This window comes from Narcine bancroftii, chromosome 5, assembly GCF_036971445.1.
Source record: "Narcine bancroftii isolate sNarBan1 chromosome 5, sNarBan1.hap1, whole genome shotgun sequence".
NCBI classification, from domain to species: Eukaryota; Metazoa; Chordata; class Chondrichthyes; order Torpediniformes; family Narcinidae; genus Narcine; species Narcine bancroftii.
In genome coordinates this window covers 243,207,937-243,225,594 of record NC_091473.1, presented here as the reverse complement: position 1 = coordinate 243,225,594, position 17,658 = coordinate 243,207,937, and the positions used below count along the sequence as shown (strand labels likewise).

Below are 17,658 nucleotides of genomic sequence, written 5' to 3'. Positions count from 1 at the left end.
TCATGATATTATTGCATGTTCCTCAACATGATTTCAATCCATAACAATGTAATACGCAACATCTGTATATGTGAGCTGCTTTTATAGCCTGTCTGCATCTCTCCTGCTTAAGCATGCCCAGGCCTAAGACAACATTTGCATAGCAGCTGCCTGCCCAGGTGTGCTTGCTTTGTGGGAAATATACTAGTAGACTTAAAATATTACAGGAAATCACAGAATTGGTTATATCTAAAAACAAAGGTACATGATAGGAACTTTGTGAAGTGATATTTGTGATTAGTAGCTCAAAATCCATAAAATGCACCCCAAAGTGTTCAGGAAGCAAAATCTTCGTTGTCCGATGTTAGCCACTGACTTCATCTTGGCCTATTCTGTGCCTCCTCAGCTGTGGAAATGAGTTCTATTTCTCATCATCTTCAATGAGAAGGAGTTTCTGCTGAATTGCTCATTGGATTTATCAGTGACCATCTTTATTGGTTAAAAACCCCTCTTCCTCCCAGAAGTGCAGTTACCTCCTCCATGGCACAGATCTTCATCCACCTGATAAAATAACAGATTCAGTAAATTAAAGGGTCACCATCAATTCTCATCTCATCTTTTTCTTTTCTGGTCAGAATAGCTCCAGCCTGTTCATATATAATGAGAAAAAGTTATAACTTTAAACTGATATTCATTTTTTTTTGTGTGTACCTTCATCAGTGCTTCTGAGTCACTTATGGTCTTTGGGGAAGTGCACAGGGCTATAGTTTCAAATATATTGGGATCATCACCTGAGGTTTGTTTGCTCTGGGTACAATTCTGAATGTAATATTGGCCAGTTAATTTTATTTACATGATGGTGGATGAGATATTGGAAAGATTCCACTGCCCTTTTACAACAATCTACAGAGGGGGGAGTAACAACATGATGCCACAATGGTGGCATCAATGGTGCAAATAGAAATGAATGTAACAATCAATGTACAGTGATAGAAATGTATGGATACAAAACTAAGGGTGGGAGAATACTTTTAATGAGTTTCCTTTTGTAAATAATTTATTATGAGCCAAGTCTAATTTTGGTTAAAAAAAAACATAGAGCAATAAAGCAAATGTTAACATCCTATGTTGACTGTGTCTCTCCTCCTCTAGTTGCCATTATCCAATAGCCACACGAATGTCTACACAACGCATGCAATTGCAGCACCTACAAGCACTTCATGTCCCGCTAATATTGCTATTAAAAGGGAGATATCAGGTAAAGTATCCTGAGGCAAGTCTATGTCATGAGGTTTATCTAACTCCTGTTCTTGGAAATGTTTGATACTTTAATCCATGTAGTTCATGGTTTTGTAACCCTTCATTCTTTATTTCCACCTTCTCCAAAAATTCATCAAACGCTTTCTCTTCATAAGCTTTGAGTTCACTTCCTAACTTCTTACATCTCTCAAATCCACCTCTCCCACATCCCAGAACCCCTAATTTCCATCTTTGCCACCTATCCCTTAGTTGCTTCTCTCAGCAGACACGTCACAGTTAATTATCATGGGTAAACAGAGTAGTGAAAAAGGTCTGCTTGCCTTCATCGGTCACGGCATTGAGTACTGGAGCAAGGTCACCATGTTACAACTGTACAAGACGTTAATGAGATCATATAAGGAGCTTTGTGTCTAGTTCAGTCACCCAACTATAGGAAATACATCATTAAGCTGGAAAGGGTTCAGAAAAAGATTCATATGAATGCTCCTGGGATTGGTGGGCTTGAATTACAAGGAGATTTTTCTGGGAACTTTCTCCTGAGAAGGTAAGAGAGTAGGGGAAACCTCATAGTAGTTTATTGAATCATGAGGGATATAGATAAGGTAAATTACCCTTTTTCTCAGGTTAAGGGAATCTAAAATAAGGCAATAGATGTTTAAGGTGAGAGGGGAAATGTTTAAAAGGGACCAAGGGAATAACCTGCATTCACTCAGAGGATGGTGGATATATGGAACAAGCTGGCAGAGGAATTGGTGGAGATGAGTACATTTGTAATGTGCATGGACAGGAAAGATTTGGAAGGGAGTGGTGGTTTGGGCCGAATTCAGGCAAATGGGTCTAGGTTGGGTAGACAACTTGGTCGGCACAGACAAGTTGGGCTGTAGGTCCTGTTTCCGTCCTGTAAAACTCTGACTATGGTTCCTGAGCCCATTTTTCCAGATTAACAGCCTCTACTAGTGACCTTATCCAGTGCTCTAACATGCTGGCTTTAGAGCCTCCCAAATATTATTGGGTAAAAAAAATTAAGCAGCGTCGCCATCCTGTGGACTGTATGTCTAATCTCCAGCACTTGAGAATAAGAGAATTTCCAGCGGCAGGTGAAGTGATTGATTTTCCTCCAAATCTTACTGATCTCCAGCCCCAACATACTACACAAGCAGCAGTTGCTATGGCAGCACGTTTAGCATAGCCATTAGCGCAACGCTGTTACAGTGCCGGGTTTGAATCCAGCACTGTCTCTAAGGAGTTTGTACATTGTCCCCATTTTTGTGTAAGTTTCCTCTGGGTGTCCTGGTTTCCTCCCACCCTTCAAAACATACTGGGTTTGAAGGTTAATTGGATGGCATAGACTCGTGGGCCCAAAGAGCTGTATGTCTAAATTTATATTAAATATTGAGCACAGTCCAGAGGGACAGCACTTCAACCAGTACCAGGCTTCAGTGGGTGAGGCCACAATGTGCACCATCATGAAGTTGGAACCATTGATGATTTTGCAAGTACACTTTCCAAGAGTTTTTCCTCAGGTTACAGCTGCTACTGATCTGGTTTGGAAAGCCATGTTTGCAAATCCTTAAATTGTAAATCCAGCACTAACTGGGCCTCAGTCTGCAATGATATTCACCTCTGCACTCTTCTTACTGCTCACAGATGTTTCCTGCTTTTACCACACTACACCCACAACTTCTCTCACTGTTTATGCCCCTCCCTGCACGTTCTCACTGCAGGCACAGCTTTGACTCTTTATGCCCTTTCTCGTTCCTACTTCATTGCCCAGTTCCTCTCAATGTTCCTCCTCAATGCCTCATCTCCCTCTTGTTTGTCACAGCTCTCACCCTCAGTGCTCGCTTGCCCCTCACTGGTCCTTCACCTCTTCCATTAACCTTTGCTCCCTCTTCTCCTTCGCACCCTCACTGTTCACTTGCTTCCTCCCCTCACTGCTCCCCCCTCACTGCTCCCCACTCTGCTCCCTTGCTTCCCTTCTGCATCAGTGCTGAGATCATTGTTGTCATAAATCTCAGTCTGAGGATCAATCCAGACTATTGCTGTGATCCTTGCCATCTGCTACCAAATGAACCATCAGGATTCCTGCCCAAGCTTTGCACTCGAGGAGAAGTTTCATCAGCTTTCCCTTCCACCCACAGCAGCATGTAGAGCAAGATTGGCCAGCACTGTAGATCTCACCACAGTGCACACATCCTTCTGCAGGAATAATGAGTTACAGCCCCAAATGGTTTGCATGAAACAGAAGATGGACAAAATGCCTACTGTGGCTTTGTTCCTCGTATTCCGTCCGGATTGAACCCTCCTCCCTCCCTCCTTCCCTCCCTCCCTCCACCACTTCCCCTGTACAGTTTTCGCAGTTTCATGTCATTAACCCTGACCCTCAGTAGTTAGATAGGTGCCGTTTATCCTCTCCTCAATGGCTTGGAGATAAAGTCAACACTGTTAGACTAAAAGTGGCATCTGTGGGTACTTTCGATAAAGAGGTTATTCAATCTTGCTCCAGCAGGATGTTACCACAGGAAGTTCACTATCACTGTTTTGTGAAGCCTGCAATTAAAATTGAGATTTTTATGGGACTTCAGAATCAGAATTTGTTGCTTTACAGCAGCATTACAGGTCCAAATATTGCCATAAAATTACATTTAAAAATAAATCAATTAGTGCAAAATAAGAGAAAGTGAGGCAGTGGTTCATTGTTCAGTCAGAAATCTGATGGCAGAGGGGAAGAAGCTGTCCTCGTGCCACTGGGTGCTCGTCTTCAGGCTCCTGTACCTCCTTCCAGATAATAGCAGTGTGAAGAGGACATGATCTGGGTGGTGAGGGCCGTTGAGGATGGAGGCTGCTTTCTTAAGACTCCACCTCTTGTCGATGTCTTTAATGGAGTGGAGACTGATCCCCATGATGGCTCAACTCTCTATAGGTTTTTTTCTTGTCCGATGCATTGGTGCCTCCATATCAGACAGTGATGGAACTAGTCAGAATGCTCTCCATGGTACACCTGTAGAAATGAAAGTCTTTTGTGACGTACCAAATCTCCTCAAGCACCTCACGAAGTATAGTCGTTGGCAAGGTTTCAGGACAGATCCTCAGGGATGTTGACATCCAGGAACTTGAAGTTCTTAACCCTCTCCACTACTGACCCCCTCCATGAGGACTGGCTAGTATTCTCCATATTTCCATCTCCTGAAGCCCTGAGGTGCACTGTTGGACAGAATCAGACACACACAAGGTAAAGACTGTAAAATAGGCTTTAATCCACAAAGACTTCCACAGAAGTAGCTGTAGCTGCAGTAACTCTGCGAGACTTCGGAGGCCGACGCAGGCTTATATCCCGGAGGGTGATTGACACCCAACTGGGTGGGGCTTGATCCATTCAGGTCGACTGATTGACAGCCGGCCAGGTGTAGTCCTGTCCCCTTTACCCTCCAGAGGGTACAGAGGTTGCCCCCTGCAGTAGGCCGGTGGTGTACCACCACAAGCCTACGGTCAACCCCTCTGGTTTTGCTAATGTTGAGTGCAAAGTTGTTGTTGTGGCATCACTCAACTAGCTGATCTATCTCACTCCTGTATGCTGAAATTGCATTTTAGGTAACCTATTTATCAAAGTAGTACAGCAGTTTTTAAGTTCTGGTCTCTCTCTTTTCCCTAGTTTTTTGAAATACGTTCCTTTTCCTGCTTATATCTGTCCTTGTGCGAATAGTCTGCATTATTCATCAATGGTGTATCTAAGTGTCTTTCGGGACATCACTGTCAAAGCGACCCTTTGTGCTGTAGAGTCATTGCATATATTGCAGTGGGAGGCATGGCCAGATTCAAGCTTTGGAGTCAATTGGAGGTCAGTTGACCCTAACCTTCTAAGTTCGTGGCTCGTCTAGGGATAATGGAACAGAAAGTAGGCTTTACTTCCTCCTTTCAGAGAATCATATGACATCGAAGGAGGTCATTTGTCAGCTGTTTGAAAGAACTCAGTTTAGTCCCATTTTTGCCACATCTTTTTTCCCCATATCCTTGCAAAATCTTTCATTAAAGTTAGCTAAATTTATGGTTAACTGCGGGAATCTTTGAGAACTTGTAATAAAATACGTGAAAACAGACCTAACGCAGAGTTGTAAAAGGAAATGCGGAAAGTGCAATTTTATGGAATTTACCTAAATAGCATCAGGGTGACCTGCGACCCTGTTATAATGCAATTGAAAGGTAGTAGAGCAAGATCAATGTCCAGAATGTTATTTATCCAACAGTCTTCAGAAAGTTACAGTTGAATCTGCTACCGCAATACTTTTAGGCAGCGTTTTCAGATCCAGAGAATCCTGTACTAATCTTTTGATATTAAAAAAAAATTCCTTGAATATGTGCCCTTCATTTAATTATCCAGCTGCCTCTGGCAACAGTTGCTCCTCATTCACTCTCACAAAGCGTTTTTTGAACATTTTTATGGACCTTTCCTGACAGGGTGATTTTGAACGAGCACTGGGGAGCTCGATGTCACTGTGTAGGCACTGTCACTGATTGGCTGTCTGTTTTTGGCTAGATGCAGAAGCGCGAGCAATGGCTAAAGAGCGACAGAAGAAAGACAATCACAACCTCAGTGAGTATCCATCCCTACTGCCAGTGTCTCGTGCCCCTTTCATCCTGCAACTTGTCCCTGTGTGGGGATTCATTTGAACTCTTTCTTTGACTCCTGGTCTATGCAGTGCACAAGCCAGGGACAAAAATTGGACCAGTTCACTTATCGCCTTGAGACTATGATAACTTGGTATTTCATCTTGGCTAATTTCGAGGACACTGAGACTCTGAGTTAAATCATCTGGGCCTTAATTTAAATAAAATTGTGAACTTCATGACTTGAATTTGGTTTGAATTGGTGCAAAGTCTTGAATGGACAGCCCAGGTGTGACATTTAATCTGAAAGTGAGATCTGTAGTCAAAAGCAGCAGTGATTTGAAAGGGGCTGAATGAGGCAAGTAATACTTTATTGTTTACAGGATGAGCAGAAGTTACTGCTTTGAGTTTTGTATGGAATCCCAGTGGCTCCCCACCTCGCCCCCGAACCCTGACTGTGATGACATGTTAATGGAAAAACACTCCCTTACTCTCATCATACACTGGGAGCTGTTCCTCTCCATCCAAATGATACCTGCCTCCTCTGACCCAGTTCCTTCAATCCCTTTCTTGCTGGCTTTTGACTGATGTCAGATATTAAATATCATTTGGGGCTTGAGAGTCTTGAGACTTCCAGATGTGTCTGTTGGATGGGGGTTATTTATAGTTTTATTATGACCAGATTTGTTTTATTGTGTACTGCAATTTTATTAGTTTAATTCTGATTTCAGTGGGAGGCAGAAGTTTTACTTTGTGTGGGTGTGAATCTGAGAGTTCAACTGGGGATGGAGGCTGTGAAACAAGATGATGGTGAAAGATGATTGTCTCACATTAATGCACAGATGAATGAGTATAGATGAACAGATGGTGCCTGTCTATGCACATTTTGCTGAACCTGTAAACCCCTAGACTGGAGAGTGAGTCATTTCCCAGTGGAACAAGCTAAATTTAAATGGAGATATACAGCATGGCAACAGGCCCTTTTGGCCCATGAGTCCATGGCACCCAATTGACCTACACCCCAGAAACATTTTTGAAGGGTGGTAGGAAACCAGAGCACCCAGAAGAAACCCACGCAGACACAGGGAGAATGTACAAAGTTCTTACAGGCAGCACCAAATTTGAACCTTTGTTGCTGGCGCTGTAACAGCATTGAACTAACCGATATGCTAACAATGCCACCCTTTTAACTTCCTATTTTCTGCTTGTGGACTAGGATGGTGGTAATCATATGGTTTTCTATCTCCTCAATTTCTCAGGCCTCGTGCCCGATCCCTTTCTGATGGGCAATGCATTTTATATTCAGTGTTATTAAAATAATTGTTGTAAACTGTCCTCACATTTACCTTGGCTTCAATTTTTCCACCAGTTGAACGCAGACGAAGGTTTAACATCAATGATCGGATAAAGGAATTGGGATTGTTAATCCCCAAATCTAGTGACCTGTGAGTAGACATTACTACAGTTGTGCCTTTTTATGACTAACTCACAGATGAATTCATCTAAGGTGCCTGCATTTTGGGAGTTGGATGCTTTTTATACAGTCTTCCTCATTTGCCGACCATTGAAAGAGCTGCAATAAAAACACGATGCTGGAGAAACTCAGCAGGTTAAATTGTGTACTTTATACAGCAAAGATAAAGATGCATAACTAACGTTTCATGCTTGAGCTCTTCATCAAGGTTAGAGCAAAATGTAGGCTGGTGCCCAAACAAAATGGTGGAGGAGGGGCAGGGGAGCAGCATAGTTCCCACAGGCAGGAGGTAAAAGGTGGAGGAAGGTCAGAGGGTGCACCAACAAATAGGGGGAGGGGGATGCCTCTGTGAGGGAAGGGGGTGGAAAGCTGAAGGAAAGGAGACAAAGATGTGGGGAAGAAAGGGAGAACTGGGAGTAGGCTAGCAGAAATGGAGGTTGATGTTAATGCCATCCTGTTGGTGAGTGCCCAGATAGAATATTAGGTGTTGCTCCTCCAATTTACTGAAGATGATCCTGCTTGTAGAGAGGAACCTAGTCCCATTGACATTGAGCTCCAACCTATATTCCTGCACATCCTGCTACTGTCTTGATTGATTCTGTCCTGCACCTCCCTATTGTTGTCGTTGTGGCCTCCATCAGTCATGGGCTTCTCCAGGGCGTAAACCAGGGCAGAATTGATATGGAGATCCACCTGTTGCCCATGCAGTGGGACCCTCCTCCATCCTTTCCATGTTAATGACAGGTCCAAAGGAATAAAGTCGATACAGTTTGGTGCCAACAACATCGCAGGAGTTGCCGTGCTGGTGCCACCTTTGGGACTACGACTCCAGATCTTTCCTTGGGGGTTTACTTCAAAAACCTTTCCTGTGAGCAGTGGAGGTTTGAAATCAAAGTTTTCCCTCTCCTAGATGAGTTACCATCCGTGGTTAATGAGCTCCATCTGTCTGGAGCAACTGGTTTCATGGCCCACCTTTTCCCCTTCTCCTGTCAGTGAGAACAGTTCTGCTGGGCATAAGAACAATACCACAATTGATGGCAGGAGTTGGACTTGGTTGTCAGAGGCTGTCTGAGTCACACACCATGAAGAGCATTTGTGTAGCAGTGGGAATTTGTCCCTACTACCACCTTCGGCTACGATAACCTTTAGAGCCATTACCCTATCGTACCCATGCTAACAACACAACCAGTATTCTGTGGTTAGTAAGGCATTACTCAAGATGGTATGTGAATGGAAAAAAAATGATTGAGAACCACTAACCTAGGGGGTTCCACGGAAACACTGAGGTCAATAACTGCAAGTGCTTGAGACAGAGTAAAGCTCCGTCTGCACAGATTAAACCATGAATAAGGAACTTGCAGTCACTAGTTTAGTTGATGGTAATGCTGTGAGAATGACTAGCCTCATCCTAAGGAAGTGTACCCGCCTGATCCTCCAGACACACCAGTGGGGGGGAGGGGGTGAGAACAACTTGCCCTTTCGATGACCTTTATCAAGATTTTTGAATTTTTAAAATTTATTAGTAACCTTGATGAATGAGGATGTATTACTTGGCCAACCCTAACTCTGATAGTCTGTCATGGATAAATAAAGCATGGTGTAAAATTTTAAAGCTGGGGTGTAATCCAAATTTTCATCCACTTGTACATGTCAATGTGAATATATTCTGTTTGAATAAGGATTTTCTTGATTTTCTCTCGTTTCATGTTCAGTTCATGTTTAAGTCAGAAATGAATTAGGATTCAGTTATTTCACCACTTCTCCTCCTCTTCTCTAAAACAAACAGTGATGCATTAAATATGTAATTGGTGTTCTAAGCAAGTGTACAATGTCTTTCTGGATTAAAAAAAAATCTAATTAACCAACTCAATGATTTTATTAATTCTTTCTCATCATGATCATGTGATTTATTACTCAGATCATTTCACTCTGTACCTATTGTATGTTTTCACTTCCAATCGCTGCTGCAGGGATGTTCGCTGGAATAAGGGAACGATACTGAAAGCCTCGGTCGAATACATCAAGCGACTCCAGAAGGAGCAGCAGAGAACCAGAGAGATGGAGGGTCAATCAAAGAGGCTAGAAATGACCAACAACCACCTGAAGTTCCGCATTCAGGTGAGGAAAGGGAACGCAGAAGGTCTGCTGCAAATAGTGCCCCTTCTGGGCCAAGTTCCACAAATTGAGGTGCTACTCCAGAATCTCAATTGCTTTAATCCGTCTACCATTGTGTGGTGCAGCACGTTTTCTACTTTCGGAAGTGTCTCCTTTTGGATGAGATTTGAATTTTTGATGCCCCATTTGGCTTCTCGGTTCAGCGTGATGGCAGCCAACCCTATTCGAACAAACTGCAGGCAACTTCTTCCTGTTGTAGTGGGTGACATTGGTCTCTCCACCAACTGCACTAAAACAGGTTATTTGGTCATAATCTCATTGTGATCCAGTTCTACTGCACTGAAACACTTCCCTTCTGCCCAACTTGTCTCTGCCTCTGAGCAAGGTGCCTTCCTGAGCTTATCCTAATTCTCCTTTTTTTCCCATATCTTTCTGAATCTTTCCTCTACATAAACTGGTTCAAGTAACTGTTATTTTTTTTTATATAGTGCCCACCTCTATCACTTCTAGCAGTTCATTCTGTACTCCACCATCCTCTGTGAAAAAGATGCCCCTCAGGTCCTCTTTAAATCCTTCCCCTCCTACTTTAAACCTATGCCTTTTAGTTTTAGACTGTCCTTTATTGGAAAAAGATGTCACCTTGCACATTATCCATGCCCATTATGGTTTTATAAACTTCTGTAAGGTCATCCCTCAGTCTCCTTAGCTCTAGGAAGAATGGCCCCAACTTATCCAGCCTCTCCTGACAACTCCAGACCTGGCAACATTCTTTTGGAACTTTTCTGGCTCAATCACATTTCCCTTCATGCACAGTGACAGGAACTGCACACAATGTTTCCAGGTGTGATATCGCTAGTATCCTGTATGGTTGTAACATAACATGCCAACTCTTTGCACTTAATGTCCTATCTACCTCTCATTAGTGTGTGCGAATATAGAACGATAGAACATTACAGTACAGAAAATAGGCCCTTCAGCCCATCTAGCTTGTGCTGAACTATTATTCTGTTTAATCCCACTGACCTGAACCCTGTCCATAGCCCTCTATACCTCTCCTATCCATGTACTTGTCCAAATTTTTCTTTTGTTAAAATTGAGCTCACATTCACCACTTCACCTGGAAGCTCATTCCACACTCCCATTACTCTCTGTGTGAAAAAGTTCCCCCTAATGTACCCCCTAAACTTTTCCCCTTTGATTCTTAACCCATGTCCTATGGTTTGCTCCTTACCTACCCTCAGTGGAAAAAAAGCCTATCTACATTTACTCTGTCTATCCCTGTCATAATTTTAAATACCTGTATAAAATCTCCCCTCATTCTTCTACGCTCCAGGGAATAAAGTTCTAACCTGTTTAACTTTTCCCTGTAACTCAGTTCCTAAAGTCAAGGCAACATCCTAGTAAATCTTCTCTGCACTCTTTCTATCTTATTGATATTTTTCCTGTAGTTAGGTGACCAAAACTGTGCAGAATACTCCAAATTTGGCCTTACCAATGTCTTACACAGCTTTACCATAACATCTCAAGTCCTATACTCAACACTTTGATTTATGAAGGCCAATGTGCCAAAAGCTCTCTTTACAACCCTAACCACCTGTGATGCCACTTTCAAGGAATTATGTTTTTGTATTCCCAGGTCCCTCGGTTCTACCGCACTTGCCAGTGCTGTATCATTTACCATGGATGTTCTTTCTTGATTGGTCTTTCCAAATTGCAACGCCTCTCATTCGTCTGCATTACATTCCATCTACCATTTTTCAGCCCATTTTTACAAAAGGTTCAGATCCCTCTACAGGCTTTGAAAGCCTTCCTTGCTGTCCACCAAATCTCTAATCTTTGTGTCATCTACAAACTTGCTGATCCAATTTGCCATCATTGATACAAATGACAAGCAACAAAGGTCCCAACACTGATCCCTGAGGCACACCACTGGTCACAGGCCTCCAATCTAAGCAATCATCCACTATCGCTCTCTGGCATCTCCCATAAAGGCAATATCCAAACCAGTTTACTTTCTCACCATGAATACAGAACATTTTTCACAATACAACAGTGAATGTACATTCAGACTGCCTTGAAGTCAAACTCAGCCCAAAAGGAATGCAGTTTTAAGCTCAAAATTAATCATATTTCTTTTCCTCCTGGTGGCATGTAGGAACTGGAGATGCAAGCTCAGGCCCATGGACTATCCACCATCTCACCCTCAGGTCTAAACACGTCAGAGTTCCTTGGTTCTTGTGTCAAACGTGAGGAGAACCCCATGGACCTACTTCAACAGCAGCACCTGAATCAGGAACACCCGCAGCATCCTCAAAGCCAATTGGATTTTGCTCCGTCCTTTGGCTTCCATGACAGCTCGTTGGGCTACAGTGACCCCATGAGCCAATTTACTGATCTCCCCTTCAGTGTTCCCACCAAAAAGGAATACCAGCTGGATGATATGCTCATGATGGACGACACCCTCTCTCCCTTGGGGAAAGACCCCTTGCTCTCCTCGGGGTCGCCAGAGGCTTCCAAAGCCAGTAGCCGAAGGAGCAGCATTAGCATAGATGATGGTGACATTCTGTGACACAGAACCTTTAGCATTAGTTGACGAAACCACTATGTGTGTGTAAAACGTTTGGATGGGTGAGATGGGGAGATGCCAGCCTTTTGAAGTTCAAAAGTCTTCCAAACGTACTGAATTTTAACAATATGTCAGGAGTTTCTCTTTCTTTTTTTTACTGACTTCTGGGGTTTGAAGATTTTTAATGTCCTTTTGCAGGCCATATTTATAGTGGGTTTGTGAAGTCTGCCTTCCCTCCTTTTTCCTGATCATCAATGTGAAACTGGTGGTCAGTGCTACACCACATTCATACAGAGTCCTCTGTCAACTCTTTCTCTCCCAACATATTCCCCCAGATAAACTGCTGATCACTGAGCCACCATCTTCTAAGGAAGGAGTTGGCTTCAAGTTTATGTTTAGCTGCAGTTTGCATTGTAAAATCTGTCAATGTGTTGTGTCAGTGATTTGGAGTTCGGAGAAGGGTTCTGTTAAAAATTGAGGTTTCAGAAGCCTCTGTTTGATATGGATTTGATGAAAATTCCTATGACCCCTGACTAGTTTGTTGTGCAGGAGCTCTATCTGAATCCATACACTTGGAGTAATCCCAGATTTGATTGCTTGATATCACTAGTACTAGGGGATACAGTTAGGGTCAGTGTTCCTTGTCTAGAAAGTCTGAGCTTCTGGACATAATCTTCTGGTAGAAACCAAGGTTGGACTCAAATCACATTGATGCTTTTCCTGCTAATGTGCAAGGAGTCTTAGCCTGATTTGTTACAGCAGAGCAAGACAGGTAACTGGTCAACAATCAGTTTCCCCAGTCTTATACAATCTCCTGGATTGGGTTTTATGGTGGAAATGTATGGGAACTAAAAATGATTTGATAAAATTATGCCCTGCATTCCTAAATATTTCTACCACATACATTTTGGCATAGACAGACCACGCGCTTGGTTGAATGAGGTCTTAATTTTAGTGACAGAGTTATATCAGAATGATACTCTAGTGATATTCACTCAATTTTAATCAGAGATCTGCATCGCCTCTGACCACTGAGAATCCTAGCGAGGTGAGACCTGCATAAACCATTAAAACCGTGGCCCAGGAGAAAATGACAAGTTGAAGCTTTACCTCCTGTGCTTTCATCTCTCATGTGGTTTACAAAGCAAGCCCACTCCCCCCCCCACCATTATTTATTTCTTTGAAGTAGGGACTTGCTGAGTTTCCCCAGCACTTTTGTGGGTTGCACTGCAATCCCAGCATCTGCAGACTTTCCATTTTCACTCGATATTCCTGTGTGAGGTGGAAATTAGAATCCAAATTCCGATGATACTTTAACCCAATTGTCTCCATTTTCACTTGTGACCTAGCTTTGACCTTCTATTGAGGAGTCACAGAATGGAAAGCATAGAATTGGGCCTTTTTGTCCACCTTGCCCATGCTGACCTTTTAGACCATTTGCAGTAATACCATTTACCCATATTATGCCTTGCCTATTTAACCGGCTGTCAGAGTTCCCTCATAAAAGTAATAATTGTATTGAATTCCACCACCTCCAATGGAACAAAAAAAATGTATCCTTAAGATCTCTTTATCTCCTACCTCTCACCTTGGGGCAGCACAGTTATCACCACTCTGTTACAGCACCTGCGATTGAGACTGGGATTCGAATCCGGCACTACCTGTAAGGAGTTTGTTCATTCTCCATATGTCTATGTGGGTTTCCTTTGGGTGCTCTGGCTTCCTCCCACTGTTCAAAAACATACTGGGGTTGTAGGTTAATTGGGTGGCATGGGCTTGTGAGTCGAAAGGGCCTATTACCATGTTGTATGTCTGAATTTAAATTAAAAAAAAATTAGAAACAAAATTAAAATTTACAAATATGCCTTGGGAGTAGTAAAGTGATGAGGAGAAACTATGGACGAAACTATGATTGGAAACGACCTCTAAACTTAGTAAGATGCCCCAAGGTCATTCAAAAGTGTACAAAATTGACCCTGAGCTCTATATGGAGATATGTTAGGACAGGTGATTATAATACATAATTGAAGAGATTGCTCTCTGGTTGAACAAAATGGAGAGAAAGCGATTCAGGGAGGACATTTCATGGCTTTGTGCCTAGCCAACAGAAAGCCAAAACCTCACAGGTGGAGCAATGACGTTCCTAGATAGAGATGGCCCAGAATTGAAGGAAACACACTGACATTGATTCAAGGACTGGAGGAGATTGTAGAGATATGTTAGAATGAGTCCATAAAGGGTGACGATGAGAATTTTAGAACCAAGCTGTTGCTAAACCATATTGCAACTACAACATGCATTGAAATAAAAATGAAAAATTCAGTAAGTTTGGCAGAATAGAAAAGTTAACATTTCAAGGGTGGATTCTTCATAGATATGTTCCTTTTGTCGTAATTTGGTTAGCGATTAAGTTAACAAATAGTGTGATGCAGATGGAGTGGAGCAGGATGCAATCATACTGTCAAATAATCTCACCCATTGAATGAAGGGAAGCCTAGAACACAGACATGACTTTTACTTTGCATTATAAAACTGTGTCAATGTAACAAGTTTGTAGGTCTTGGGAAGAATGCGCTCCCTTCCTAATGCTCATGAGAGGCACACATAATGACCCTTTTAGGGTAGTCTTGATCCATCTTATTAGATTGAACTGAGATAGCTGTTTATAATCCGAGCCCATTGGGGGCCCCCATTGATGTTAATGTAAATTAATGTCTGACTGAATCCTGCTTTGGAACAAATTCCCAAATTGTCTAATTAAGTGGAAATCTGACTGGGCTCTGAAATTTATCACCATGGAACTCCCCTCTGGGTTTTGATGGAACAATCTGTCCTGTAAAGTACTGAGGGGTTCCTTTCGGTGAAACATCAAACCAAGAGGCATTTGACGTTGAGCTGTGTTGGAACAGTGTAGTGGGCAAACAAAAAAGTGAGGTAAGAAAGTGTGCAGAATGGACAGTAGAAGGGATAAGCTAATGGAAGCTCAGGATATCCTTGCAGACTGACAGGGTCTCTGTCTTATGCTCAGAGCATTCTATAAAAGGTCGATGAACGGCATCTCATCTGCCAACCAGGACTCAGGACTTAACACAGTTTGTATCTGAACCAACCAATTCTGATGCAAGGTCATCAACTGGAAATGTTAACTTGATTTGCTCACTCCTTGGAGGCTCTCTGGTCTACTAAGTCGTAGTTTCTCTTTTAATTTCTCTTCAATTTCAGATTTCCAGTAACAGCAGTGTTTTTTGTACCTCAATTCCTGCATCATTTCTTTATCTTACCTTTTTTTCATTCATCCACTTTAAGATTCATTCAGACAGATAAGATGCAATTAAGAAGTCTTCTTCTCCTGCCGACACCAGCACCAGCTGTATCATTTAACCTCACTTCATCTTCATTCTAATGTAGGCATTTTCTCCATCACTAACCACCCCCCCCCTCCCAACACCTTTACCAACCTCGTCAACCTTTTTTTCAATTTAAAAGATGTTTGATTTCTAACCTTTCCTTGCTTGTGTGTCACTGATGGTTTGAATTCCATTGTGGGCTGAATAACTATCAGAAATGCCTGTTTGCCAACTGCAAGCCAACTCATCCTGCTGGGTTTCTCCAGCATTTTTGCGAATGACACTTACAATCACAGCATCTGCAGACTTTCCGGTTTTACTTTATGAGTAGCATGACCTGCAACTTTAAGTCTCACAACTTCGGAGATGTAAATAGGCAGGTGGTGGGGCGGGAGGTGAGGGGAGGAGAAAGTTAATCAGACAGCCAAAGAAATGTGGTTCGTGTAAGGATTGTGAATCATGTGCCTGCTGGGGAGTGGAAATCTCTGGCGACTGGTATACCAACTCCAGACATCTTGAAAGGTTTATCACATTATATGCTGCCTTCAACTGGTCTGGCTCCTTGATTCCTATAATTGGTTCAATATAATGTCCATCCCATGCCATGCCCTTTACCCACAGGAGACAGGTTCTACTTGGTTGAACAATTCCTGGCTTCAATCTTCATTCCTTTCCTCCTATTTTGCACATATTTTCATCACCAATAAACAAAAGTGTTAAAAGGGTAACGTTTTTATTGGCCCAATGATATTGCCCCTGGGTTTTGCATTCAGGGGTGTTCAGGAGATTCATTTTAAATGTTTGGTGACTTCATGGAGCTCCTGGAGATTTGGCAACCCCTTCCTGCTATTCCTGCCGCATATACTGGTAAACCAAGAGCTATTTTGGCAATTGCCCCATGTTCAGGTAATTTTGTGCAAGTTTTCATTTGGATAGGAAATTGTGAATGTTTAAATCGCATGCTTTCCTGACTCAGCTCTCAGCACTGGATACTCCACCTTCAAGCTTCAAACCTTTGTAGGGAATTGGAATGGGATGGGGGACAACATCTTTAAATTGGTTGAGTTGGATGCAAAGCCGGATTAGGTGACATACCAGAGAGAGAGATTTCTCTGGCCTAAATTCCATCTTTAACTTAAGGAGGGAACATAAGATAGTGGATAATGTCTAATCCTACCCAATTCGTTCATTCCCTAAAAATCCCTGGAATTCATAATTCACTTTGATTGTTGGGGAGTGAAAATGAACAGTTAGATCCTCCCCATGGCAAAAGTGGGAATGGATTTCTCATCCTGTGAATTGATTTGCCCATGCTAATTCCCAAGTCGACCTGCTATTAGAATCATTTACTCAGAGTGATTTAAAAAAAAACTTCTTTTGCTAAAATAGGTGGTTCTGAAATTAACATGAAGCATTTAACAGAGTTGGAGTCTGCCACTGTTCCCCATCGAAGCCATCTTTGTTTTATTATGATTGTTAATTTTTCAGGATCTTTTCAACATGGCTTACAAACATTTTGAGTAAATTCCAAAATAAACATGCCCTCACCCCAACTTCTGTCTTCTCAACCAATTCACGGGTCAAACAACCCATTATTTTTTTTTCCAGAAGTTATGTTCTTTTTGTGATGCAAATGAATGGAAAACCTACAATGTTGACTTTGCACAATGTTCATGCAAGAAAGTTTATGGTTGCTACTGAAAATATTTACATCTTTATAAAATATACAGATTGGTTTATTTGAACTACTTTTGCATTCTTGTGTGCTCTTTGGGACATCTGGTAGGACGTGGTTTCTTTTTTCCAACCTTTATCATCCAAGTGAGAAGGCTGTCCACTAGTGTGCCCTACAATGGTTCTCTTAATTTGGGGAAACATCTATCTCGGGGCGACTTCCCATTCTGCAACTTTCTACCCAGTTATGGACAAATTTTCTTTTGTGATGTCGGGATTCCCTCTGTTAATCTGTTGATAGCCTGCATCTGATGGTTTGTATAAAAATATCTTAGAATTCTAGAAGACACCCTTTAGTTACTTATGAGATGAGTAGATGCGGAGAATTCCATTTTAATTATATTTTTCAAGAAAATATTCACTTTTATCTTATATCAGTGTTATAAATGTTTCATATTTCACTTATGCCTCTTTTGCAATGGAAGATTGCAGCCATAAGCCAGTCTGGGTGATATGTGACTTCAAATCAGTTGACTCTTAACTCTCTCTGAACTGGCTTTACAACTCATTCAGTTATTTTGAAGTGATCTGCAGGAGTTCAAGCCCAGCTCTTACTTATTGGGAGGGGAAGGGGGGAA

General features: G+C 42.1%; 1 protein-coding gene across 9 annotated transcripts in view; it reads left to right on the top strand.

Moving 5' to 3' along the window:
* tfeb (transcription factor EB) overlaps positions 1 to 17,091 on the top strand; it is a 101,555-nt gene extending 84,464 nt beyond the window's left edge. For 8 of the 9 annotated variants that reach the window (XM_069941861.1, XM_069941867.1, XM_069941860.1 and 5 more), the window contains 5 exons: positions 1,132 to 1,237; positions 5,774 to 5,830; positions 7,214 to 7,289; positions 9,289 to 9,436; positions 11,589 to 17,091. In XM_069941861.1, the coding sequence (XP_069797962.1) occupies positions 1,132 to 1,237; positions 5,774 to 5,830; positions 7,214 to 7,289; positions 9,289 to 9,436; positions 11,589 to 12,002 (801 nt within the window). In that variant the 3' untranslated portion in view covers positions 12,003 to 17,091. The remainder of the gene's footprint in view (positions 1 to 1,131; positions 1,238 to 5,773; positions 5,831 to 7,213; positions 7,290 to 9,288; positions 9,437 to 11,588) is intronic. The other variant, XM_069941868.1, reaches the window with a different exon arrangement.
* The last annotated feature ends 567 nt before the right edge of the window (positions 17,092 to 17,658 follow it).